The sequence below is a fragment of the Mesoplodon bidens genome (genome assembly GCF_964165515.1).
Source record: "Mesoplodon bidens genome assembly, chromosome: 13".
In the NCBI taxonomy this organism is placed as follows: Eukaryota; Metazoa; Chordata; class Mammalia; order Artiodactyla; family Ziphiidae; genus Mesoplodon; species Mesoplodon bidens.
In genome coordinates this window covers 26340703-26368018 of record NC_138169.1, presented here as the reverse complement: position 1 = coordinate 26368018, position 27316 = coordinate 26340703, and the positions used below count along the sequence as shown (strand labels likewise).

The 27316-nt window shown below is 50.7% G+C and overlaps 2 protein-coding genes across 6 annotated transcripts in view; one reads left to right on the top strand and one right to left on the bottom strand.

Moving 5' to 3' along the window:
* Positions 1 to 27316, bottom strand: part of TOP3B (DNA topoisomerase III beta) — a 121376-nt gene that overhangs the window by 26810 nt on the left and 67250 nt on the right. For 2 of the 5 annotated variants that reach the window (XM_081252427.1, XM_081252431.1), the window contains exon 1: positions 2875 to 2962. The exons of 1 other annotated variant lie outside the window; for it this stretch is intronic. The gene's annotated coding sequence lies outside the window, so the exon portion shown is untranslated. Of the gene's footprint in view, positions 1 to 2038; positions 2205 to 2586; positions 2605 to 2874; positions 2963 to 27316 lie in introns of those variants that run through there. 2 more of the 5 variants (XM_081252428.1, XM_081252429.1) reach the window with 2 other exon arrangements.
* Positions 22254 to 22778, top strand: VPREB1 (V-set pre-B cell surrogate light chain 1; the record flags this gene model as incomplete). Its single annotated transcript, XM_081252355.1, has 2 exons — positions 22254 to 22299; positions 22384 to 22778. The coding sequence occupies 2 exons, from the start codon at positions 22254 to 22256 to the stop codon at positions 22776 to 22778; spliced, it is 441 nt and encodes a 146-aa protein (XP_081108481.1).

Genomic DNA, 27316 nt, shown 5'->3' with positions numbered 1-27316 from the left:
GCCCACAGAAGCCAGAGGCCAGAAGGGGAAACTGGCAGCAAAGGGAGTTTCCCATCCCTTCCAAAGTAGGAAGGACTTATCCTAAAACGTTCCCTTAGGTTTTCTCACTTCTGCATCACAAGAGCAGCCAGCAATTATGGTGTAACTGTCCTGCCAGTGCCCTCGGTGGGGGTGCTGTGCTGCCCCACGGCAGGAATCGTAGGGTCAGGAAGACCAGAGATCAAGCGGCAGGACTTAAACACACATGCGCAGCCCTCATCCTGTCCAGCCTCTGTGAGCACCCTGGGCGGAGCGGCAGCCCTGCTTTGCTTCCCTACAGCACTGACCACTATACCTGAGAGCCTCTCCAGCTACGTATTTATTTTTTTGTCTCACAGTTCCTAGAACGTACGTAAACTCCAAGAGGACAGGGCTGTTACTCTAATGACAAGTAACAGACGATGAGCAAATACTGACTGAATAAATAAAAGAGCAATTTTACCTGCAAAGTGAATAAGAAAAATACTTTCTTTGATGTCTAAAATTGAAAAACTGACTTTAAATCTGTAAGAGTATTGCAAACATTTCATCTACTCCATGTTCTTTTTTCTTTTCTTAAAAAAATTATTTATTTTTGGCTGCATTGGGTCTTCGTTGCTAAGTGCAGGCTTTCTCTAGTTGCAGTGAGCGGGGGCTACTCTTCGTCGCGGTGCGCGGGCTTCTCACTGCGGTGGCTTCTGTCATGGAGCGTGGACTCTAGGCGCACAGGCTTCAGTAGTTGTGGCACGCAGGCTCAGTAGTTGTGGCTCGCGGGCTCTAGAGTGCAGGCTCAGTAGTTGTGGCGCTTGGGCTTAGTTGCTCCACGGCATGTGGGAACTTCCCGGACCAGGGCTTGAACCCGTGTCCCCTGCATTGGCAAGTGGATTCCTAACCACTGCGCCACCAGGGAAGCCCCTCAGTGTTCTTTTTTCCATGGTGTTTCTGGAAGTTTTACATCTTCACTACTCCCCTTCATACCTAAGGATCCTAAATATTCTTCCAGTAAATAATTAACATATTCTTCTGTAAAGATCCCTTTAGAGACATTTTGCCCTAGCATCTTCAAAGGGATTACCTCATTTATCCAGGACAAGGGATACAATTGGACAGTCACAGAAGTCATATCAGCATCAGTCCCAAGTTCAGAGCACCTGTCCACCTGTCACTGTGTAGTTGCTATTCCACAGTTGATATGTGGCCTGTCTCCAGCAGCTCTGGCTCTAAAGAAACAGGGCTTCTGGTTTAACAGTTTATACTCCACTACTGCATGAGTACTTTGTAACCTCCTGAGTACCACTGCTTTATTAGGGGAAAAAAATCCCTTTAAGGATATGGAATCATGGAATCCTGGGGGAAGGAGTCTTGGTGATGATCCAGTACAACCATCTCAAGAGAGAACAAACACCCAGAGAAAGCGATTTTCCAAAGGTAAGCTGGGAAATTTACCAAGTTGGGGCTGAAACTCATGCTTCCTTACTTCCAGCCAGGTACTTTTTTTTTTCTTTTTTCTTTTTAAACTGCACCAGGTTCCACATTTTAAAAGATTTTGGCAGTCTTAACTGATTAACTGCCTGTGATAATCTTGGGGCCTCCCTATTTTTCCATTAAGGCACATCTCCAATTTCAAAATGGAAGCCAATGAGAACAGAAGCTGAGAGCAGTGGCTTGCAAACTTCATTTATACACCATCTTAATACCTCTGCCTTACCAACATTATTATTCACTTAAGTTTCTGCCTTGAAGAAAAAGCTTAAATATATAAAAAAGGGAAATTTCATAGCCTCTTAGGAGCTGAAAGCCTGTAATCAATAACCAGAACTAGATTCTTTCCAGTAACCTACATGGTCTGTCAAGTTTGAGCTTGTTGCCTGCCAAAGCTCCGAGCCTGAAGTTTGTCCCCTTATTTCAAAAAGGGAGATTAGCAAGTGCTAAGAGGATGTTGACAGCAAACACCCCAAATTAGGGCTGTAATTAAGAGGGCTGAAAGTCAAGGAGAGTAGAGGTTAGCCTATCAACTCACCAGCAATACCACAATGGTACATATCCTTGGGAGACACAGTGGATAAAGTCCTTCCATGTCAGTGTCTTATGCACAGGTGGATTCAGCTTGAGAGTGGAGGCCTAGCAGTGGTCCGCACAGCATTTACAGGCCTAGGATTTCCCACCTTAGTGACTTTAGCAAACACCTATGCAGTCAGGGAAAGAACCCTTTCTTAAGCTCCTCCCTTGCAGGCACGCTACAGCTGTAAACGCTACTTCGTTTAATCTTTCTAGCAACCCTACGAAGCCTGTGCTGTAACTTTTTAAACTATGAGTAGACTAAGGTTCAGAACAATACAGACTAGTGTCAGTGATCTTTGGCAAGTCTCTAGGGACTCCATGGCTCCCTGGCCACCAAGCCCGCGTTGGGGTGACTTTCCCACGTCCTGTTCTCACAGGCTGAGCGACAAAGAAGGAAGACGAGGCCACTGTAAGAAAATACTTCCCAGGATTCCAGCTAATTTGTCCACAAAAGTGCCCTCTGCAGCCCACCCCCCGCGTCTACACCAACTACTCAGAGAAACACACCCCGGCGCCCTCCAGACCGGACCGGGCCGGGGGCGGCGGACAACGCCTGGACCCCAACCCTGCCCGACGCGGCGCGGCCTCTGTCCCCGCCTGCGACGCGGACCCCGCCTTGGGGGGCTGCGGGGGACTCGGCGCGGAGGGGCTCCAGCCGCAGCGCCTGCTGCCTCCGGTCACTCCCCGAACCCACTGGCCCGGGGGGAGGCGCCGAGAATGCAGAGCCCGGCCGGTACCAGCTCCCAGAGGCGGGGCTGGGCCCACACCCCGAGCCGCCCGCCGCCCGCCGCTCACCCGCGTCCCGGGTCCCGTTCCGCTCCGCCTCCCGCTCCCGGCGACCGGAGGCGACCTGCTTCCGGGTCCGTCTGCGGACGGCGTCCCCCTCTGCCCTCCGGCGCCGCACACCCGCGTCCACAGGTTCCGAGGCCCGCGCGTTCCGGGGCACTTCCTCCAGTCAGCCCTAGCACGCGGGGCCCACACAGGTCCCCAAACCCCACCCGACCCCTCCCCGCCTGGGTCCCCAGAGGTCCCCAAACCCCACCGTGGCCGGGGTCCCCAAGCCCTCCACCCCGTTCTTCCTCGCCGCGGGGAGGCAATAATAATTACCTACAAAGATGAAAACTGGATGTTAAGCATGAAAACATATATACTGCTAATAATTAAACTAAAAACTACAGATGTGTGTATAGCAGGCTTCTTTCAATGCTATAAACATTTGTGGAATGAGTGAATGAACTATGTAAAACATATCTGGAAGATGAATTGGAAAATAAAAGTAATTTTTTGTGTTATAGCAATAGGTTTGTGGAAGGTTTAAAGTAATTTTCGTGGCTTTATTTTATTTATTTATTGTTTTTTGCGGTATGCGGGCCTCTCACCGCTGTGGCCTCTCCCATTGCGGAGCACAGGCTCTGATGCGCAGGCTCAGCGGCCATGGCTCATGGGCCCAGCCGCTCTGCGGCATGTGGGATCTTCCCGGACCGGGGCACGAACCCGCGTCCCCTGCATCGGCAGGCGGACCCCCAACCACTGCACCACCAGGGAAGCCCTCGTGGCTTTATTTTAATATCTTTTAAATAATAGCGTGCACACAATTCCTTTGCTACCTTAGACATTTCCCCCAACTTGCCTTTATTGGAAGACTAGACCTTATAGTCTGGAAAAAGAAAAATTCTACAAATTAAGATTGAGAAATGCCAAAAAATTGAGTCTCAAAAATTGAGATTTCACTTTCAAAACAGAACTCCTGGTGCAAACCCATTCCTTGGCAGGTTCTCTATCTCCAAAATGGCAACCCCATCGTCCTGGTTGCTCAAGCCCAGTGCCTGCAGGCATCCTGGATTCCTCTATTTTTCTCACCCCTTATCTATCACTATGTTCAAAATATATTTGAGATCCTATCAATCATCCCTGCCTTGGCTGCCACCATCCTGATCCACCTCTCTCCTGGCCCCGACCCTGCCACCTTACAGTCTGTCTCCACACAGCCCCCACTTAAGGAGTCCAGGGCTAATGTTGGATCCCGGGTGCCACCAGTTGGCAGAAAGGCAAAACCAGAGCTCCATAATTTAACCCAGCTCAGGGGTTCATTCTGCAGAGCAGGGGGAAGGACTTGAGGCCTGGACCCACAGGGGGACCTGAGTGGTCGGCTCTGGAAGCCTGGGGGTCTCCATCAGCTCTGAGAAACTGCAGCTGGCCTGTGCTCTGTGCCTGGGCAGCCCTGCAGCTGAGTCCTCCCCACAGACCTCCCAAGGAGCTGCCATCAGGCTGTCCTGGTGACCTTTACATGGACAAATGACTCAGAGTCAGAGGGACCCTTAGACCCTCCTCACTTATGCATGGGTGCTGGGTGTGGTGGATGATATGGCTGAGAGCTCCTGGGTCTCTCTTCTCTCCGATTGGACACAGGCTGGGCCATGATCTTCATAGTTCTGTTAATAGTCTACACCAGGACTTCCCTGGCAGTCCAGTAGTTAAGACTCTGTGCTTCCAACGTGGGTGGCGCAGGTTCGATCCCTGGTGGGGGAACTAAGATCACAGCGCAGTCAAAAAAAAAAAAAAAGTCAACACCACCCCATGCTTACTCTGTTCTAGGCACATCTCTATTTTTAACGCATTTGATTCTCGTTGCAACATTAGGGACTAGATATTGTTATTATCTTGATTTTATGAGGAAACAGGTCACACAGGTGTAAATGACAGAGCCAAGTTTCAAAACTAGGCAGCTGAATCCCAGAAGGCATTTTCCTGTTTCTTGTGCTCACATCTTACTTATGTCAGCTCCACATGCATGTCTGCCTCCGTGGCTAACTATGGTATATTGATATATCATAAACCACTGTGACTTTTATACTTGGAAGTCAGTTTGGCTGGACCTATATATATTTTTTCAGATTCTTTTCCATTTTAGGTTATTACAAGATACTGAATATAGTTCCCTGTGCTATGCAGTAGGTCCTTGTCATTTATCTATTTTATATATAGTAGTGTATATATGTTAATCCCAAACTCCTAATTTATCCCTCCGACAAGGAACATTTCTAATAGGTACTCTCTCCTAAACGCTACTGTTAAGGGTTGAATTTGCCGCGTTTTTACGGGGGGTGGTGTGGTGTGTGTGTGTGGGTGTGTGTGTGTGTGTGTGTGTGTGTGTGTGTTCAGGGTCAGGGAAGGCTGGAGTCAGCAGGCAGTGCCTGTAATACCTTTTCGTAAGCATCAGGGGGCGCTGTGGGCACGTCCCTGAGAGACGTGGAGGCTGTTGAACAGGGGCACCAACTCCTGCCTCCCGGTGCTCAGTGCCCCAGGAGCCCAAGGCTGCCTTCCAGTGCCTTCCCAGGTCACCCTTCGCGGGGCCATCTTGACAGAACGCAGGGAGGGTGGGCCCGGCGCTAAGGAGGGGAGCTGATCTGCACAGAGAGGACCTCCCCTCTTCACTGGGGGGGCAGGTGAGCCGGGCTGCTCACCTCTAGCAGTGGGGCCTCAGTAGGGCTAGTGCTAGGGCTTTAAATGCTTAGGGAAATTCACAGGGAAGCCATCTAGACATGGGGTTTTCTTGGGAGGAAACTGAAAAATTTAGAGATTCTATTTCTTTTTAAAAAAAATATTTTTCGTTTATTTACTTATTTTTGGCTGCATTGCGTCTTCGTTGCTGCACGCGTGCTTTCCCTAGTTGCGGCGGGCGGGGGGCTAATCTTTGTTGTGATGCATGGGCTTCTCATTGCGGTGACTTCTCCTGTTGTGGAGCACAGGCTCTAGGCGCGCAGGCTTCAGTAGTTGTGGTACACGGGCTCAGTAGTTGTGGCTAGCAGGCTCTAGAGCACAGGCTCAGTAGTTGTGGTCCATGAACTTAGTTCCGCCGCAGCATGCGGGATCTTCCCAGACCAGGGCTGGAACCCCTGTCCCCTGCATTGGCAGGCAGATTCTTAAGCACTGTGCCACCAGGGAAGTCCCAGAGATTCTGTTTCTTTAGCAGATATAGGACATTTTAGATTTACTATGTATTCTTCTGTTACTTTTGGGAAAATGATTTCCAAGGAATTTGTCTATTTCATCTTTGTGGTCAATTTTATGGGTGTAAATTTATTAATGTTATTCCTTTAAGTCTCACCCTCCCCTGGACTGGGTTGTTCTCCATCTTTTCCCATTTCCAACCCAACTGTCCATTTCCGTCTGAGGATGTCACTGGGTGTTATTCTATGGGGTGGCATGGGCCTGGGGCAGAACAGTGGCAGAGTCCAGGCCCATGCCCTGGGGCAGCAGGGGCCTGGTGGGGCTGTCCCTGGGGCCTGATCAACCAGCCCCCAGGTTTCCTGTCTGCCAATATCTCAGGCTCCCTGGTGATGCAGGGGGTGGGGGAGGGGAGGACACGGATTCCACACCCAAAAGAACAGAGAGACAAATTATTTTATCAGAAATAAAGGGAAGGCAGAGTCAAGATGGCAGTATGGGAAGATGCGGAGTTAGCGTCTCCCCACAACTAGGGCACCTGCTGGCTGCTGGTGGGGGACCCTGACGCCCAAGGAGACGGGAAGAACCCCAGAGTGAACCAGTAGGACGTAAGGGGGCTGAGGGGGGAGGAGAAGTGAAGGCCAGGCAGGATCAGCGCCCCTGAGGCCAGGGAGATTAGGAGGGGCCCTCCCAGACCCCAGACCAGAGGAGCAGGAGAGTAGAGGAGGGCGTTTGTCCCTCCCACTCGAGTCCAGGAAGCCTGCTGGGCTCCCAGGTGAGGCCCTCTGCCCTCTGAGACCAGGGTTGGGAGGCACGCCTGGGCCCCTTCTGTTCCTTGAGCCTAAGCCCCACCCCCCACAGCTCCCAGGGCCTTTTCCAGCCCTGTGGGTCCTGAGTATTGGCCCTGCCAACCACCCAAACCTCGCCCTTGCTTAGGCCCTGCCCTCCACAGCCAAGGCCTTTCCCCCCCTTTCTTTTTTTTTTTTTCTTTTCCCTCCTCCTCTTTTTTACTATTGTGGTACTGATGTACCTTCCGGTTGTTGATTCACCTCTATTTTTATTTTTACGTTCTTTTTAACATATCTGTTAGTTTCCCAGTCTTATTTTTTTACTTTGTTTTGTTTTGTTTTGTTGTTTTGCCACCCCACGCGGCTTTTGGGATCTTGGTTCCTGAGCCTGGGGTTGGGCCAAAGCTCCTGCGGTGGGAGCCCTGAGTCCAAACCACTGGACTAACAGAGAACCTCGGACCCCAGGGACTATTCATTGGAGTGAGGTCTCATGGAGGTCCTCCTCTCACCACCAAGACCCAGCTTTACCCATTAGCCTACAAACTCCAGTGTTGGAAGCATCAGGCCAAACAACCAGTAAAGCAGGAACACAATCCCGCTCATTAAAAAAAAAAAAAAAAAAAGTGATATGGCAAAAAAATATGTCACAAGGTAAAAACCTACAAGACCAAATAAATGAAGAGGAAATAGGCAATCTACCTGAAAAAGAATTCAGAGTAATGACAGTAAAGATGATCCAGAATCTCGGAAATAGAATGGAAGCACAGATTCAGAAAATACAAGAAATGTTTAACAAAGATCTAGAAGAACTAAAGAACAAACAAAGATGAACAACACAATAACTGAACTGAAAAATACACGAGAAGGAATCAATAACAGAATAACTGAGGCAGAAGAACAAATAAGTGAGCTGGAAAACAAAATGGTGGAAATGACTGCTGAGGAGCAGAATAAAGAAAAGAGAATGAAAAGAATTGAAGACAATCTCAGAGACCTCTGGGACAACACTAAACGCACCAACATTCGAATTATAGGGGTCCCAGGAGAAGAAGAGAAAAAGAAAGGGTCTGAAAAAATATTTAAAGAGATCATAGTTGAAAACTTCCCTAATATGGGAAAGGAAGTAATCACCCAAGTCTAGGAAGCACAGAGAGTCCCATACAGGATAAACCCTAGGAAAAACACACCAAGACACATATTAATCAAACTAACAAAAATTAAATTCAAAGAAAAAATATTAAAAGCAGCAAAGGAAAAACAAAAATTAACATACAAAGGAATCCCCATAAAGTTATCAGCTTATTTTTCAGTGGAAACTCTGCAGGCCAGAAGGGAGTGGCAGGATATACTTAAAGTGATGAAAGAGAAAATCTACAACCAAGATTACTCTAGACAGCAAGGATCTCATTCACATTCGATGGAGAAATCAAAAGCTTTTCAGACAAACAAAAGCTAAGAGAGTTCAGCACCACCAAACCAGCTTTACAACAAATGCTAAAGGAATTTCTCTAAGCAGGAAACACAAAAGAAGAAGACCCACAAAAACAAACCCAAAACAAGAAAGAAAATGGGAATAGGAACATACATATTGATAATAACCTTGAATGTAAATGGATTAAATGCCCCAGCCAAAAGACACAGACTGGCTGAATGGATACAAAAACAAGACCCATATATATGCTGTCTACAAGAGACACACTTCAAACCTAGGGACACATACAGACTGAAAGTGAAGGGATGGAAAAAGATATTCCATGCAAATGGAAATCAAAAGAAAGCTGGAGTAGCAATACTCATATCAGATAAAACAGACTTTAAAATAAAGACTGTTAAGAGAGATGAGGGACACTACATAATGATCAAAGGATCAATCCAAGAAGAAGATATAACTTTGGGAGCTCTGCGTTGGGAGTAGAGTCTTACCCACTGGACCACCAGGAAAGTCCTGCAGCATCATGGATTTATGGAAGAGCTCCACAACTGTGCTTACTGCAGAGGCTGCAGACGTCTTGAAGGCCAAGACAGCCAATGCATGTTGCGATCCATGATGGAGAAAGGTAAATCAACCATCTCAGGGGATTCCCCATTACTGATACAGAAGTCAAGCATATCTTGAATGGTGCAAGGGAAGTTGGTAGGGGAGGCTTCTCTGACATGATCAAGGACAATGTTGAGGAACATGTGGAAGAGCACAGAGAAACCCTTACCAACAAGGAACGCGAAGATCTGCTAAAATCCCACATAGATGATGATGATGCAGAAGATTAGAGGAGGCAGAGCCATCACCTTGGACACTTGGAAAATTTGCTGTTTTTCCAACGGGCACAAGTGAATATGATCCTTGAGCAGTGTCCTTCGATGGAATGAAGTCTCCGTGTCTTTCAAAGGATAGCAACATGCCTATAACCACTGCAAGATTTGTTTGATGATGCAAAGAAAAAGAATAAACAACTTCCTATAACAATGCTTCTAACTAAAGGAAAGGGAGCTCAAGGAAAGGGAGCACATCTGGCACATCAGTTCAACTGGGGCTTCTAGTTGGGTACGTTTATAGAAGTCTCAGCCAACCTCCAGGATGAATCTGGTTTCTGCAAGGACAGATTGGTGAATTATATGGAACTATGACAAGGACCATCGCCCATGAGTCCTTTACATCCTAAGAGTGGCACAATTTTCTATCATTCCTCTTAGGATGTGGTACTGCTTTTTATTTACTATCTTGACCAGGAGTGGGAACAATTACAGAGGCCTCCATTTGGCCTTCCCCATCACAATAGTTCTTACCCCACAGATGAAAGACCCAATGTGAGTATAGCATCAACTTCCAAATGTTCTATTCCAATTACATATTTGCAAACTGGGTAATGACACAGTATACCCATTGTGAGCTGATCTCGGCCAGGATTCTATTTATTACCTGGCTCTCCATTCTAACAGTGGGCCACAATGATGTTTTGCATCTCCAGATATCAGCGTCAACTCTGACACTATGTCCAGCAATATTCAAATTGTTTGTATATTCCCCGTTCCCTGGTCCAATCCTCAAATTGCTTGTATATTCCAATTCCCCTTATTTACACTTACCCGAGTGTGGTAGCCAGCCTCCAAAATGGCTGCAATGATTCTTGCCTCCTGGTATTCATGCTCTGTGAAGTCCCCTGCCACAATGAATAAGCCAGGTCTGTGCTAACCAATAGGATGTGGTGGAAATTACAGGGTGTGACTTCCAAAGTTAGGTCATAAAAGATACTGTGACTTCCACTTTGTTCTCTCTTGGATCATTTCCTTTGGTGTCATGGAGACACCCAAGCAGCCCTATGGAAAGGTCCATGTGGCAAACAACTGAAGCTTCTTGTCAAAAACTTGCCAGGCATGAGAGTAGCTACCTTGGAAGCGTACACTCCAGCCCCGGACGACATCTTGACTTCATCCTTATGAGAAACTGTGAGCCAGCACCACCCAGCTAAGCTGAAACCAAATTCTTGACTTTTGGAAACCGTACGAGATAATAGCAAACTACACTGCTGAGTTTTGGGGTAATTTGTTGTACAGAAACAGGTAACTAATACGCTGAATAAATGTATGTAGATTCCTTTGAGGAAATTATTAGAGTCCCTTTCTTCAACCAAAGGGTTTCAGGCCTGAAAACTGACTCAGATCTAGGAACTTGGCAAGGGAGTATGCCTTTTTGTTGGGCTGACTGCCCTCAGCCACCCGATCATCCATCCTTGATTTCTTCTGATAGTAAGAGTATTACTCTTGGTGGCGGTCCTTCTATTGATATCTTGCACTTAAGGACACTGTTCTATTTTTTTATTTTGGCTGCGTTGGGTCTTTGTTGCTGCGTGCGGGCTTTCTCTAGTTGCTGTGAGAGGGGCCTACTCTTTGTTTTGATGCACAGGACGCTGTGCTCTTTAAACCATGTCCATAACCCTTTGTGGGTCAGGTGCCTTGGCTGCCACTCCAACCATATGGCTCATTACAGTAACTGAGTCCACCCAGCTTCTGATGTGAAATGCCATCACCTGACCCCAACTGCTTCAGGGTCCTATCATCCCCATTTTTATTAGTGAGTCTAATCCTGTAACAGTCGCTCTTTGCGTCTGTCAGCCCTGGCCTACAGAGGAGCACCATCACCGAGCTGTCAAGTGAGGCTGCTGGCCCTGTCATCGGCATATTCCGAGGGCCTTGGTAACTGGTGTGTTTGCTGGGGCTTGCCGTGCAGCATAACCATTTGGTTGGTTTTTCTGATGTTACGCAGAAAGTGTGTCTTTGCCAGCCTGCCACCTCCCGTGAGCCCCTTCCCCTTCCGCTGCCGCCTGTCCCAACAATCCTGGAGTTTCCACCTCACTTAGCACTGGCTGTTGCTCTTTGCACACTTCCAGAAGCCATCCTTGTAGCAAGTTCACTTATACTTGTTTAGGTCCCTGACAGGATGTTCAACATTCTACCTCTGAAGGACGCCCACAAATCAGCAAATCCACCCCCCAATCTCAACATCTGGGCCCCTTCACGGAGCACCCTCATACCGCAGCCCCCCACGCCCCCCAACGGGCAACTCCTGGCCAGGCCCGGCAGCATCTTCGGGGCGCGATGCCTCCCCCACCCCCCCACCCCCAGCCTGAGCACAGCCACCGCGCGCTGCCAGCGCTGCCGGGATAAGCCCAGTCAGAGGCCTGGAGGTCAGAGGCCTGGAGGGCAACTGCGGGAGCGCGAGGAAGGCGAGCAGCCTCGGCAGGGCGTTCAAGGAAGGGCGCCCAGCTCTGAGTGGGGCCTCGGAGCCCGATGGAGAACGCGGATTTCAGATTATTCGGGGCCCAGGCGGGCGGGGGGAGTCCACTGCCTTCAGACCTGCTGCTCGGGGGTCCGGCCCCGGCCCGCGCTCCCCGGCTGCCCCGGAGAGCCTGCCTGCGTCTCCTCGAGCCTTTGCTGCAGCCCAGCCGACGGCGTCCCTAGCACCGTCCGCGGCCTGAGGAGGGTGGGCGCGCAAGGGCGTAACGACGGCCCGTGCCTGAGCTCGACGAGGTCTAGCCGCCCGGAGTCCTCACTCACCCACGCCGCGCTTCCAGCTTTCCTTTCAGAACCTCTCTGGGCCCCAGTCAGGGCCGACCGGGAGCACAGGAAGCCGGGGCCACGCTCTGAGGCCTCGGCCGCGCCAGGCCTCAGGCCTGAACGCCCCCAAACCCCGCGGGGCAGCTGAGGGAAGAAACCTCGGGGAAGGAGGACAGGCCCTGACCGGAGCAGCCCAAGGCCTCCTGAGGCCCGCGCGACTGCACGACTCTCCGTGCTTCACATACGAGGCCGGGCACGAAGAGCTCAGTGATTCACGTGGACGAGAGAAGCCCCTCGCCTTGCGCGCGGCAGATGGGCGGGGCCTGCTGCTCTCAGGGGAGATCACGTGGGCGGCAGGGCGGGGCGCGCCTCGCCACGGGAACGTGAGCGGGGGTTTTCCCTTTACCCACTCTCCCCAGCGGTGGCCTTCGCAGCGCGCGCACGAAGGTGGCTGTGGGCCTTGGGTTTCAGGGTTCCCAGGCCTGGGCCTGAGGCAGGACTGCAGTCAAGGATCAGGGAGATGATTGACATGAAAACCCCTCCCCTATCCTGAGCAAGGGTGAAAAGGCAGTGGGGTACCGCCACCCCATTCACACATCTGTGAGGTCTCAGGAATGTTCCTCCCTCTTCTCAGGGTCTAGGATCAGGCTACTCATTGGATCTGGGTCTCAGGACCAGGGCCCCCACTCCTGCACTGGCAGCTGTGGCAGGGACCCCTCTCTCTTGTGCCTCTATTTCATTCTTTTTTATGGCTGAGTAATATTTGTGTGTGTGTGTGTGTGCGTGTGTGTGTATCACATCTTATTTATCCCTTCATCTGTCGATGAACGTTTAGGTTGCTTCCATGTCTTGGATATTGTAAATACTGCTACTATGAACATTGGGTTGCATGTATCTCTTGAAATTAGAGTTTTTATCTTTTGCAGATATGTGCCCAGGCAACTCTGGGTTTCATTTTGGTTTCTTGCTGGCCTCAGAGATCCTGAATCACTCTATTTCAAAGTTAACATCCCTTTTCCCATGGAGCTCAACAGAGTGCCAACCGTAGCATGTCAGGCCACAGAAATAGTAAATGTTTAGACTTTAAGGTGCAAGAAACATCTTGGGTGAAGATACAGAGGGACCCTTTCTGAGTACTATCCTCCTCTCTGCAGAAGAGATGAAACTTCCATGGACTGCAGGAAGCAGCCTGTGGTGACCTCCGAATTTGTAGCATGAGGCTAACTGCACCCTCCTCTGACCATGGCTCTTGCCCAGAACTCCAATCCCCTCCCCTACACTGAAGAAAATCCAGTGTCAGAAGTCTTCAGGTGTATATATGTGGAACCTAGAAAAATGGTACAGATGAACGGGTTTGCGGGGCAGAAATAGAGACACAGATGTAGAGAACAAATGTATGGACACCAAGCGGGGAAAGTGGTGGGATGGTGGTGGTGGTGGAATAGTGGTGGTGGTGTGATGAATTGGGAGATTGGGATTGACATATATACGCTAATACGTGTAAAATGGATAACTAATAAGAACCTGCTATATAAAAAAATAAATAAAATAGAATTCAAAAAAAAAAGTCTTCAGGTGTAGCGTGTGTTGTGCTGACATCTTCAGAGGGGACAGAGAAGGTTTAATGTACAGAGAAGTGCACAAACCACAAGCATACAGCTTGATGAGCTTTCACAAGGCAAACACTCTTGGGTGACTAACACCCAGATAAAGAAATAGAACACAAAACAATGTTCCACTTCTTGGACAACAGAAAGAGCCCCACAGGTGATTCTAACAAGCAGCAAGATTTCCAGAACTATTGCAAAGAGCAGGGGTTTCCAAACTTGGCAGCATATTGGAACCACCTGGAATCTTTAAAAAAGCACTGATTCCTGGCTCTGACGCTCTGCCCCCAATGTTATGGTTTCACAGGTATGGGTGAGACCCAGGCATCCAGGTGATTCTAATGTGCAACCAAGTTTGGAAACCAAGACAGTCAGGAATTAATAAGCAAATTGTGTCATGCAGGTGATGGAGTAGTATGCAGCTGTAAACACAGAGATCTCCACACATGTTATAAAGCAAAAGAAAGTGAGGAATAGTTTGGGCACTGCAGAACAATTAGACTGATGCATGTTAAAAAAATACTCATAAAACCACTATCATTTTCTTAAGATACGTATGTGAGAGAGGGAAGATGGCGTTTGACAGCTGGGAGCCAGCCGGTCTGAGCAGCCAGGTCTTGGGTTGCCGGGAGCTGGCCTGGCCCCTACAGCTCCTCTGAACATGCATAATTTCACAGGAAGCCAGCCTCAGACAAGGCCAGTCTGGGACCCTGCTGGATCAAGACAAAATAAGACCACTCCACAGTCGTATATGAACACAGGAAAACATGAGCATTGTTCAAACCACAAAATGACCAAACATCCCCCCATGCTGGCTCTTGTGAGTGAGTGCTACTTTTCTCCCAGCTACAGCTTCGGCCCCCCTCTGGGCTTCCTCCTCTGGGCTCCCTCCTCTGGGGTTAGAAGGAGGACAGTACCCAGTGATAGGATCACCCGGCTTCCTGACAGCATCCCACCACCAGCAAAGCCTCGCTTCCTTGTACCTTCCCTGAAATTCCCTAACACAAGTCCAAATCCCCTAATAATTCTTTCCTAACACCCTCCTACAGAGACACCCCACGGCTCCCACAGTGCAGTGAATCCAGAAACCCAACCTCGCTTGCCTGCAGGTGTGTCCTGGATGTCTTTGTCTGGAGAATACTGACAAATGCACAGGATTACAAACAAATCCAATTGTCCTGAAGCACACTCATCACGATGGTAGAATTAACAAATCTATGATAGTGTAGCAGCAGGTTTGATCTAATAGCTACCAGAATTTGGATGCAGTGATAAGTGTAAACTGTATTTGGAGGTTGGTGATCTGAAAAGAGCTGCTATTTCTGTTGGTGACAAACAGGTATGGCCAGTACTGTGGAGGTTTTTTGCCTGTATTCACAAATGAAGGAAATGATGAATTTTAGAGGTCAGCTGTAATAACGATATATATTTTATCGCCCCCAAGTTCAGCCCTGTGCTGGGGCTCGCGCATCTGCAGCCGGCAGGGAGCGCCGTGGAGCTGTCCGAAAGGGACAGCTGGTGGGGACCTCCCAACAGCGAACCCCCAAGGGGACTCTAAGGTAGTTGCGCCAACAGGGCCTTCACCCGGGTGTGACTGACCGCAGCCGTGCTCTGCCAGGACCCGCGGGGTCCCGATGGGACCAGGCGCCCCTCCTCCCCAGAGAGGTGGCTACAGGAGGCCAGCACTCCCCAACCCCATGCAGTCAATGCCCAGAGCAGGGCCCTGGGCCGGCAGGGGGCCAATCAGGAAGCAGCATCCTCCTGCATCTCTGCCCCCACGAAGGTGTCAGCAGGTATTAGAGGGACCCGGGAACCCAGCCTCCGCTGTGGTCTCAGAACTGGAGCTCTGTGGGCCCCTCCACCATGGCCTGGACCACTCTGCTCCCCCTCACCCTCCTCACCCTTTTCCCAGGTGACCAGCTGATGCGGTCTCAGGTCACAGCCCGGCAGGGCACGTGGGCTCCTCTCCTGCCTTCCTCCTGGGTTCAGTGCCGGCTCTCAGCTCGGTGACTGCTTTCTGTCTCTCTCCTTCCATGGTCCTGGTCGCAGTCAGTGCTGACCCAGCCGGCCTCGATTTCGGGGACTCTGCGACAGACGGTCACCATCCAGTGCTCTGGGGGCAACAACAACCTTGGCAGGAACTATGCCAGGTGGCTCCAGCAGGTGCTGGGCGGGGACCCCACGCTGGTGGTCTTCGCAGATAGCAGTCAGCCCGCAGGGGTCCCTCCCCGCTTCTAAGGCTCCAGGTCCAACAGCGCGGCCTCCTTGACCATCTCCAGTCTCCAGCCCAAGGACGAGGCTACTTATTACTGTGGCACACGTGACCACAGCCTCAGCGCACCAACAGAGCTCCAGGGCCACGGGCAAGTGGGGCAGAAACCTGCTCCCCGCTGGCTTAGTGCAACCGAGTGATTCTGTTATCTCCCGCTCCTCTGGCCCCTGGGGCATTGCACCCTGTAACTGTGCCCTGGGCTTCCCAGGATAGGGGGGCCAACAATATGGATACTTCCCCAGGCTGCGGAGCCCCAGGGGCCCAGCCACATCAGTGTGCAGAGCAGAATTTCTGCCCCAGACTCACCTGAATGCTCTAAGCGTCATCTGAGTTTGTAAATCCTATGTTATAAAGGGGTTAGAGAAATCCCCCAGTCTCTACCAATCTCCCTCACCCATCCCTCAGCTTCCAGGACCTGATGCTTGGCAAACATCTGGATGAATGGGGGTGGGGGTGGGGTTGAGCCGGGGCCTCAGGATGGCCACAGGCTCCTTCAGTCTCCAGCCTCTGAGATTTGGTCCTCAGCTCAGAATTCTGCTCCCTCAATTGTTGGTAGACAGGAAGAGTTGATCTGACTCTTAGTAATGACTTCAGAGAGAGGGAGATTCCAAGGGAATCCCCGTTGGTAACTATATACTGGGAAAATGGCATCTTGGGCACAGGAATTTGGCCAACTCAATTCCTTATGGAAAACAGAATGTTAAGTAAACTTGGGGTATCCCACCTTCAGCTGGTCAGGCATCACACAGCTTGGAGTTCTGGTGTGTCTGGCCCTCCATCCCTCCCGAGGGAGTGAGGGAATCTCTCCCTTCCAGAGCTCTGTTAAATGCCTTAATTAGATTAATCTGATTAAGTAAATTGTTAAAAAGAAGAGAAAGTTTCAGCACTTTCATATTCTTTGCCCATAGCTAAGCCTGATTGGATTTGGGGGCTTAGTTCAAATGTTTGAGGGATTGATTATTTCATTCATTCAAGAAGAAAAGTAATTGTTTTAAAAAAGATAAACACTCAAAAGTTTTTCTTCTTGGTACCTTCAAAATATTGGAATGACCATGTTAAAAAGCAAATAAGCTCACCCTGGGCTGAGAGTCACACACCCAAATGCCCACACAGGTTAGGGGAAGCTGTAAATGAGCAAATATGGCTCAATGCAGAAACAAAATACCAAAAAAGCCCCCAAACTAAACTAACCACCAGAAACTTACTGAAATTTGTTTATTCATCTACAGTGTGAACATACAACAAACAAAAATATCTCTGATGATGATTTTTTAAAATGCAAAGTGGAAAAATCTTAAAAAGGAAGCACTCACCTATTTTTACTTTGATAATTCATTGTTCACTGATTTGAAATGAGAAACTATCTCATTTTATTTATTTTACGATGGAAAATGACTGCTTACAAACGTAGATCCATGCAAATGTCAATCCATTTATTGTAAAATCCTTCCCCTGCTGTTTCCTCTCCACCTGGTCTTTGCACGGTAGTTGGTACTTTTTCCAAAGAAAAAGTGAAACAAAGCATGCCCCCCCATGATTTTACACTAAGAGAACATTCCTCCCATCCCTTCCCTGCCCCCACATGTCAGACGGGGACCCCTCTGCCCTTCTAACCCCACTTCCTCCATCCTGAGACTCTTGGGGCTCAGCTGTGGGTCACTTCTACTCTTAGGAAGATGTTTGATGATGTTTGGTTGATGGTATAGTCCTGTGTGATTTCAGCAGGGGCAGAACGTAGATTTTTAGTGGTTCTAGTTAGAGGCAGGGCAGCTGTCGTGAGTCTGGTCCCCTCTCAATGGCCTGGGGCCTCAATGTGGGCGACATGCATTCAGTGGGGCTCAGGAACACAATTGGCTGTGTTAGAATTTCCAGCTGGTCACCCAGAGCGAGAGGCTGAAGAGCATGAGCTGCTCATGGGCGCCACTTGCTGCCCACCCCCTGTGTGCCCACCAGCTGCTGTGTGGGCCGTCACCCCCAGGAGAGAAGCACCATTCATTCATTCATTCATTCACGTTGTTACACAATAGTAAATCTATAGGGGAACTGTATTACCTAAGGGTTGTACATTCAGTGATGAATACAGAGAAACGGTCCTTGTCCTCACACAGATTGTGGTCAGGAGAAGAGTGATGCACACGGATAAACCTGGATAAACGCTTTGACAAATGAAAGCAGTGTGTAGGAGAGCAAGATGGGGTGAGCCTGCTTACCTGGGGCAGTCAGGTAAGACTACAGAGGAGGTGACATTGAAATTAGCACCAAAGGAAGGAGGCTAGTTCTGAGAGGACCAGGAGATTGGATGTAGAGCAGCTTGAGGCTGCGTAGCGGCTCATGGGAGCCGGAGGCATGTTTGCTCCATCCTTTGTTTGTGAGACAGGAGCCCCAGTGCGCACCCAGCTGCTCAGGGCCACCCAGTTCACACGGCTCACTTCAGCCATAGTCACAGCCCTGTGCAGAGCCAAGGGGAGGAAACATAGACTCCAGCTTCTGGTGAGAGGACAAGCCCGTATGACAAGGGGCCTTGTGGGGCCATCTTGGAACAGTCTCTGGATTCGTTTGCTAGGGCTGCAGCAACAAGTTGTCACAGACGGGGCGGCTTAAACAACAGAAATTTATTGTCTCAAAGCTCTGGAGGCTGGAAGTCCAGGATCAAGGTGTGGGCAGGGTTGGTTCCTTCTGAGGGCTGTGAGGGACGGATCTGTTCAAGGGATCTCTGTCTTCTCTCTCTGTCACTTCAGATGGTCTCCCTCTCTGAGTGTCTGTCTCTGTGCCCACATTTCCCCTTCTTTTTATTTTTTATTTATTTATGTTTTTGGCTGAGCTGTGCGACTTGTGGGATCTCAGTTCCCCGACCAGGGATCAAACCCAGGCCCTTGGCCTTCCCTGGTTGCGCAGTGGTTAAGAATCCGCCTGCCAATGCAGGGGACACAGGTTCGAGCCCTGGTCCAGAAAGATCCCACATACCTCGGAGCAACTAGGTCCGTGTGCCACAACTACTGAGCCCACGTGCCACAGCTACTGAAGCCCACATGACTAGAGCCCGTGCTCCGCAACAAGAGAAGACACCACAATGAGTAGCCCACGCACTGCAACTAAGAGTGGCCCCTGCTCGCCACAACTAGAGAGAGCCCAGGCACGGTGGCAAGGACCCAACGCAGCCAAAAATAAGTAAGTGAAATAAAAACCAAAACCAAACAAAACAAAACCAAAAGAACCCCATACCCTAGGCAGTGAAAGCGCAGAGTCCCAACAACTGGACTGCCGGGGAAGTCACAAATTTTCCCTTCTTGTAAGGACTCCAGTCTTGTTGCATTAGGGCCCACCCTAATGACCTCACTTTAACTTAATTACCTCAGTGAAGATCCTATCCCACAGGAAGGTCACACTCTGGGGTACTGGGGGGGTTAGAACTTCTACATGAATTTTGGGGGAACACAATTCAACTCTTAACACCCTCCAATGGGTGTGTCCTGTTTCCTGCAAGATGCTGACTGATCCGCTGGCTGATGAGAAGTAAGATGCAGTCTCACCTCTTCCTTGAGCCCAGCTAACATTTCCTTTCAATCCTTATCTCTGGGGAATGCTAGAAATCAACTCCTTTTCCCTCAACAGTTAGGATTCTGGGGGACGTGGAGCATCTGTCAGCAGTCTGCCAAGATGGCGGCCGGAGAAGGGCAGGGGTTTACAGGATGACGGGGGGCATCGCGGGCCCAGGCTCGGGGACTGCAGTACAGTGCCACCTTCAGAGCCGTTGCCTCTCCAACAGGTCCACCAGCCTGACTCTCCAAGAGAGTGTAGGCCCTGTGAGGACAAGGATCTTGTCCTCACATCTGCCGTGGCATCTGCAGTGCCTGGCAGAGCAGGAGCAGGGTGGATATTTGTTGAACAGACGGGGAAACAATGATTTCCCCCAGGATTTTGGGCTCATGCCCCTTTATGCAGAGAAAACTTTGCTTCCCTCAGTGTCTTGGTTTCTGTTTGTGCGCTTCCTCTGTTTCCGGGTCCGTATGGATGCCTCCTAAGTGCCTCTGGAGAAATATAGGAGTGGAATTATAGGAAAGAATGTTGGGCCTGTGTTAGCCTGTTGGGGCTTCCGTAATGAAGTGGCACCGACTGCGCGGCTTAACACAACAGAAATTCATTTCTCACAGTCTGGAGGCGAGAGGTCCCAGATCAAGGTGCCTTTAGGGTGGGTTTCTGGCGAGACCACTCTTCCTGGCTTGTAGATGACTGCCTTCTTGCTGTGTCCTCACATACGTGGCCTTTTCGTGTATGTGCAGAGATAGATAGATAGATAGATAGATAGATAGATAGATATGGGAATTCCCTGGTGGTCTAGTGGTTAGGACTCCACGTTCCCAATGTAGGGGGCCCTGGTTTGATCCCTGATCAGGGAACTAGATCCCACATGCAACAACTAAGACCGGGGCAACCAAATAAATAAATAAATATTTAAAAAAGTAAAGTAATGGGCTTCCCTGGTGGCACAGTGGTTGAGGGTCTGCCTGCCGATGCAGGGGACGCGGGTTCGTGCCCCGGTCCGGGAGGATCCCGCGTGCCGCGGAGCGGCTAGGCCATCGCCGCTGAGCCTGCGTGTCCGGAGCCTGTGCTCCGCAACGGGGGAGGCCACAGCAGTGAGAGGCCCGTGTACTGCAAAAAAAAAAAAAAAAAGTAAAGTAAGGTTAAAAAATAAAAAATAAAAATTAGATAGATAGATAAGAGATACAAATAGATTAATAGATGATAGATGGATAGTTAGGTAGCTAGATAATAGGTAGACAGACAGACAGACAGATAGACAGAGTGAGCTCTGGTGTCTTTTTCTCTTCTTATAAGGACACCAGTCATATAGGATTAGGGCCCAAACCTTATGACTTCATTTAACCTTAATTACTCCCTTAAAGGCTCTACCTTCAAATAGAGTCACATTGGGGGTTAGGGCTTCAACATATGGATATGGGGGAACACAATCCAGTCCATAACTGGGCCAAAGTGCCTGCTTAGTGAGCTGGAGAATGGGGAGCAGACGATGCTGAGTGCCCTTTGCAATGCAATTCTGACATCAGCTACATGGAGTTAGGTCAACGGTCACAAGTTAAGGGCACAGTCCCCTCCCCCCAAAAAATAACACTGCTCATTTCAGATTGCAAGCTCAGATAGTCCCAGGCCACCTGTATTTCTGACCAATTGGCCACAGATTTGGGTGGGGTCGGGGCGGGGGTCAGGCTGAATGACTTGGTAGAAATACAGAACTCAAGAAAGCTCCATCCTTATGATTCCAGTTTTGTTGTAAAGCCTACAAACCAGGAGCAGTCAAATGAAGAGATGCATGAGGGGCGATGGGGGTCCCAGATGTGGGGCTGCTGTGTCCTCAGGATGCCTTGCCCTCCTGCATGCCCACAATGCACCAGCCTGGGAAGCTCCTCTGAACCTCTGTGTCCACAGTTTCCACTGGGGTTTCATTACTCAGGACGATTCCTGGGACCACTGGCTCTGTGCTTGGACTCAGCCTCGGGCCGTCCTCCCCGCCCTGGGGGTTGTGCTGGTATCTCATGGCCTAAAGCCCTAATCTTTGAATCACACAGTGGGGCTTTCTTCATGGCCAGCCCCCATCCTGAATCATCCATTAGCATAAACTCAGGGTCCCCCATGAATAACGAAGACACTTCTATCACTCGGGAAATTCCAAGGATTTAGACAGACTCCCTTCCAGGTGCCAGGGACAAAGAGCAGCCAGTTCTTTTCTATACAACCCCTTGTTCCCCACACAGCATCTTATTTATGGACCTGAGGGTGCAGGTGCAGGTCTGGCCAAGAAGTGGGCCCCCAGGACCACTGAGCTTACTTATGCCTCCTCCCCCGATCCCTGGGGAGACCACCATGAGGAGGAGGGGGCAGAGGCCCAGGGCAGGGCTGCAGTGGGTCAGGGTACTGTACCTCCACCTCCACCTGCCCTGGGTCCCACATGGGGGCCCCCAAGATGCTCCCTTCCAGGAAGCTTTACTCCAGGAGGAAAGGGGCTGGGTTTGGGTGGAGGGCGTGCTAGGGACATGGGAGTGGACAGAGTGGCCCCCTCACCCCAGGGCCCCTTACACTTTCTGCAGCGCCAAGCAGGTATTTTCCACCCTGAGTACCTGTCCTCTCTTCCCGGTTCACCAGGCACATAAATGTGCACAAGAACCTTATTCTGTGAGGCTCATCTTCTTCAGGGGGATGTTGAGGTTACCGCCTCGGGGACTCGAGCCTGGCCTCCTGGGCACTGGCCCACGAGCTCCAAGCAGGTGCTTCCTCCCTAAACGCTTCCTTGGGGTCAAGGCAGGAGCCGCAAAGGCCACCACGGGGCCGTCCCCCTAACTGACAATGCAAACCCAAGAAGTCTGGGATGGCCACTGGGAACTGGGTGTGCAAGGCCCCACCCCTGGGAGGGTGGAGGAGGGTGCTGGCTCAGCCCCATGAGGGCCTGGGGCCCCAGTGCACACTGGAGGCAGAGCTCTGCTCGGCTGCACCATGTCCTGGACCCCTGTCCTGCTGGCGCTTCTGGCCCACTGCACAGGTGAGAACCCCCAGAGCTCAAGGCCCCCGGCCCCTTCCCTCACCCTGCTTTGCCCTGGATACCCACGTCCTCCTGTGTCCCCAGCTTGTGGCCCTCAGCCGGTGCTGAATCAGCCGCCATCCGTGTCCTCGTCCCTTGGAACCACGATCCGCCTGGCCTGCACGCTGAGCAGTGACCATGATGTCGGTGTTCACAGCATCTACTGGTACCAGCAGAGGTCCGGCCACCCCCCAAGGTTCCTGCTGAGATATTTCTCCCACTCGGACAAGAACCAGGGCCCCAAGGTCCCCCCTCGCTTCTCTGGCTCCAAAGACCTGGCTAAGAACATAGGGTATTTGAGCATCTCTGATCTTCAGCCGGAGGATGAGGCTGTGTATTTCTGCGCCGTGGGGGTCCAGGGCATGGAGCAGGAGCTGGAGATGCAGAGAGAGAGGAGGGAAGAAAGGGAGCCTGCTGCTCCAGGCTCCCAGGCACCCTAGGACACGCTTACCTTGAACCAAAGACAGAAGGGCACGCATCCCCGAGGGGAGGGTTGTGTGGCGAGGAGGGTGGGGTCTTGGGCTGCCCCAGGCGAGGAGAAGCTCCTGGAAACCCCTTTGGAGGCTGGATTCGGAAATTAAATCTGCTTGTGTCTTGGGAAGTTGTTTTGCTGGGTGGTCTGAATTTGTTCCAAGGAGGCCCCAGATGTTCTGCGAACAGTCAGAATGAGCGGGATGCACCCAAGACCCAACCAGGGTGAAGGTCCCAGGAGACCTGGCCAGTCACTTGGTCTGCTTGGCCGGAGCCCCTGGTCTTGTGGGTTCTGGGAGGCAGGGGGCTGCCATAGCATCTTGGGGGATGCCCCTGCCAGGGACAGGACCCCCTATTGTCACCTGATTGTGCACAGGGTAAGCAGCTTAGAAAATGCCTTCATTGGGCCCCTGGGGAGGAGAGCCATGCCCAGTGATAGGGGTGGTCTAGGTCCTTCGCTGGGCCAGATGGCTCTTTGTTGTAGGGGGCTGTCCTGTGCACTGCAGGATGTCGAGCAGCATCCCTGGCCTCTACCCACCAAACACCCTCCTTCCCTCGTTATGACAACCAAAAATGTCTCCAGGCATCACCAAAGGCCCCCAAGGTGGCAAAAACACCCCACCTGAGAAACACTGGTCTAGGAGAGAGAAAGACATTTCCTCTTCTGTGCAGGAAAGCGGCAGGGCGGGCAAATATTTTCTGTAAAGAGCCATGTAGTAAATATTTTTGGCTTTCTGGGCCATATGATCTTTGTGGCAACTACTCATTTCTGTCCTTATGGCTCAAAAGCATCCACAGACAATACGTGAACATGTGGGCATGGCTGTTTCCTATTAAACTTTATTTACAGAAACAGACAGGGCTGGGCTGGATGTGGCACTCAGGCCATACTTTGCTGACCCCTGTTCCAGAGAAACACCCAGTTCCTGCCTCTAGGTTTCAGCCAAACCACACTCAGTGGGGTGATCAAGGTCACCCTCAACTCCTCCTGCCTGAGGACTCCATGGTACTAACCCTCTGGACCCTTGGAAGACCCGGGGGCAGGAGGGATACAAGGCATGTGTGTGGCCTTGCCGATGAGCTTGTCGGGTAAAGAGGGAACAGTGGGTTCCTGCTACCCTGGCCCACATCTGCACCCTGAGCCCCTGGGTGGTGAGTCAGTGTGTGCTCTGCAGGGAGGGACCCTGTACACCCACGTCCACACCACGTGTGGACATGCCTCCCACTCAGAGAGGTGCCAGGCAAACCATCTCCCCTGTGATCCAAACTTGGCTGAGAATGTCCATTTATCATGGCTGAAAAGACCCCGAAGGGTACATTCATGTCAATATCAGCCCTTCCATGTGTGGCCTGAGTCGCCTGTAGAACAATGGTCTCAGCTCCGGCCAGTTCTCAGCACCCTTTGGGCTTCCACTCTCTGAAATGCACTGAGTTCTTCCTGCATGAAGTCTTTGTCTCCTGGCAGGGGCCTCCAGGCCCAGGTTTCCAAAGGCCATCTAGGTGGTCCCCAAAGAACTCTGTCACCCGCTTGTAACCTGTTCTTCCCTTGCTTTCATCCTTTGTGATTCTGGGATTCCAAGCCACGACAAGAAACCCAGAGAGCAGGGAGTCAGGTCAGCTCCTCCATCATCCCAGCACGCCTGCCCCACCATATTCCTGGAGGATGGGAACTTGGACCCGGGCCTCGGGCCAGGCAGAGCATGAGTCTTAGCTCTGGTCAGCCTCAGAAGGGTCATTTGGACGCTAGGTCAACATTTGCAGTGTTGTTTGTAAAGAGGACAATAATAGCACCAATTAATTTCTATAAAATGCTTAACCTGCACTTGACTGTAAAGCACGCTCAACAAAGTAGTGGTATCATTTCCTCATCAGTCACCAGGCCTGGCCTCCCCCTTGTCTAAACCTTTCCTTTAGTCTGAGTCATTTCTTACCTGGTCATAATCTGGCCTCCTGCCCATCATCCTGCTGCAGCTTGGATCCACCACTCCTCATCTTTATTACTCCCAGATCCAGCCTTGCAGCTGGATCCGTGCAGCTTCTCCGCTCTAGCCTCGATTGTCTCCCACCCTCAAAGGTACGGATGCAAGCCACATCTGCCGTTTCCAATTCTCTGGTAGCTACATTTTTTTAAAAAAGATAAAAAGAAACAGATGAAATGATGTTTAATAGCATATTTTATTTAAACCAATGCATTTCAAATATTATCATTTAAACATGCAATGTACAATTAGTTATGAGTTGGTTAACTCTTTTTTCATACTAAATCTTCAAAACCCAGTGTGTATTTATATTCGGGGCTCATCTCAATTTGGACCGGTCACATTTCGAGTGGTCCACAGTTGCCTTGGCTGCGACAGGACAGTACAGGTTGAAGGGGTAAAATTCAGACTCCATGTTGTGACACAGCCTTTGGAGACTGGCCCAGATTCTGTCCCAAGTCCCATTTCTTGTGCACTGCCCTCACCATCTGTTTCTGCTGATGCTCTCGGTTGCCTCCAAACCTCTGCCCAAGCCATCTACTTGCCAGTGGACTTCCTGTCCCTCTGCCATGACCCCCAGCTGGCTGCACCGCCTCTGGGGTCCGCAGTTATCTCCACTGTCACTCCTTGGGCAAGACTTCCTTGACCTCTTTATGCAGTTATTAACTTCCTGCGATGTGCGAACATCGTGTTTTCCTAACTATATTTAGCACCTGCTGCGCAGCTCTGAACTTAGTTTGCAAGTCTCTCTCCTCTACTAATCCGTAAATTCTCAGTGAGAAGGACCTCTTCATCTCATTTTCTGGGTCTGATATACACTGATAACGGAGTTGAGTAAGTGGATGTATAAACAAATGCACGACTGAATGAATTCTTGGGTCCCAAAGACCTCAGCATTCCGGAACCCCATTAGACAGCTGGGGTCATTGTGATTCCCTAAGAAGGGAAAACTTGCAAATCCGGTGATTATACCCAGTAATCAGGAGTGATGTGGAAGGAAAAGATTGAAAAAGGTCAGTGCAGGGAATGGAACATTTGGGAAACTTTCTGAATTGTTAATGGAGGCGAGAGATGTTGGAGAGGGTGGGGTTCCCAGATTGTTGGGATTTGCTGCCTGGTACCCAAAGAGCTCCCCCACCCCCAAGTATCACAACAGGGTTCCTGACTGTGATACAGAACAGGGGTGCAGGGATGTTGAGAGCTGTGGTCTGTGCACAGAAATGTTTGACGCTGCTCCCAAGTCTGACCCAGAAACACAGAACCCAGCAGGCTTGGACATGTCACCAGCGGTACTGAAGACCAGAGGCCCGAACATTCTGACCTGAGTTAGACCTCCAGATCCTCAGAGGAGAGGATCTGAGGAAGGCCCAGGGGTCTTGGGGGATGGAATGTGCCAGTCAGACAGAGTGAAAATGCAAGGGCTCTCTGTGCACACAGAGGCCGGTGTGGTTGTGATGGGATTGGCAAGATCCAATGTGATCCAATCCTCCATGTGATACTGGTAGTTACTAAGCCAGGATCCCAAACAGTTTACTCACCCAAAAGAAGAAAAATTAAGGATAAGTTCAGGATAACAGTACCCACCTTACACCACTCTCTCAAAATTAAAGAAATAAAAATAAAAAAAGTTAAAGCTCTGTTTCATGCCCTCAAGGCATAATGGTGCCGGAGGCCGGGAGTTGGGAGCAGGGTTCTCCTCCGCGGGACTATTTGGACTGCAGCTGAGGGAGGTGGTGCTGGGAGGATGGTCGTCCTCACAGGCCGACCACGACCGCTCCTCTCCCTCCCTCCACTTCCAGTGACTGCCGTCCACCTGGGGAGTCTGCAAAAGCTCCTCAAACCCAAACCCTCCTCTCATTTCCTGCATCTCATCAGTACTTCCTTGACCCAGAAACGCGGCCTCCCGAGGTTCTACCCTCTGACAATCCAGTTCAACCTCAGCTTCAGTTCAGCGGACGTCAGAGCTGTCCCTGGGAATCGCCCCTCCGGCCGCGGTGACCACCGATGGCCTCCATCACCCACTGGACAAGTACAGACACCGCGTACCAAGGCCGCCAGGGGGCAGTGCAGAGTGCCCTTTACACCCCGTTACGCCATGTGGGTCCACAGGCTGGCAGCGGCAGCATCACCTGGGAGCTTGCAAAAAATGCCATGTGTCCCGGTCACCACAGACCTGCTGAGCCTGAACCCGCATTTTCACAAGATCCCTGGCGGTTCCACGCACGTGAAAGTCTCAGAGCACTTCCTGAGCCCTTGTCATCTGGTTCAACCTCACTAAGGCACTCTCACTCAAACCACCCATGTGGGCAAGCAGGTGATGCTCTGGAGATGCTTCTCAGGAGCACCTGGAAACCAGAAGCAACGTAACAGGTGTGCCTGTACGCACAGAGCATGCTCACCTCCCTCAGTTGACCTCTGGCTCCTTCTGGCTCCTTCTGGCTCAGAAGCACAGGCCCTTCCCTCCCACTCAGACCCGGATGTTTGGGCGTTTCGACCACCCTCCAGCTGTGGCTTCGCAGCCCTGACTC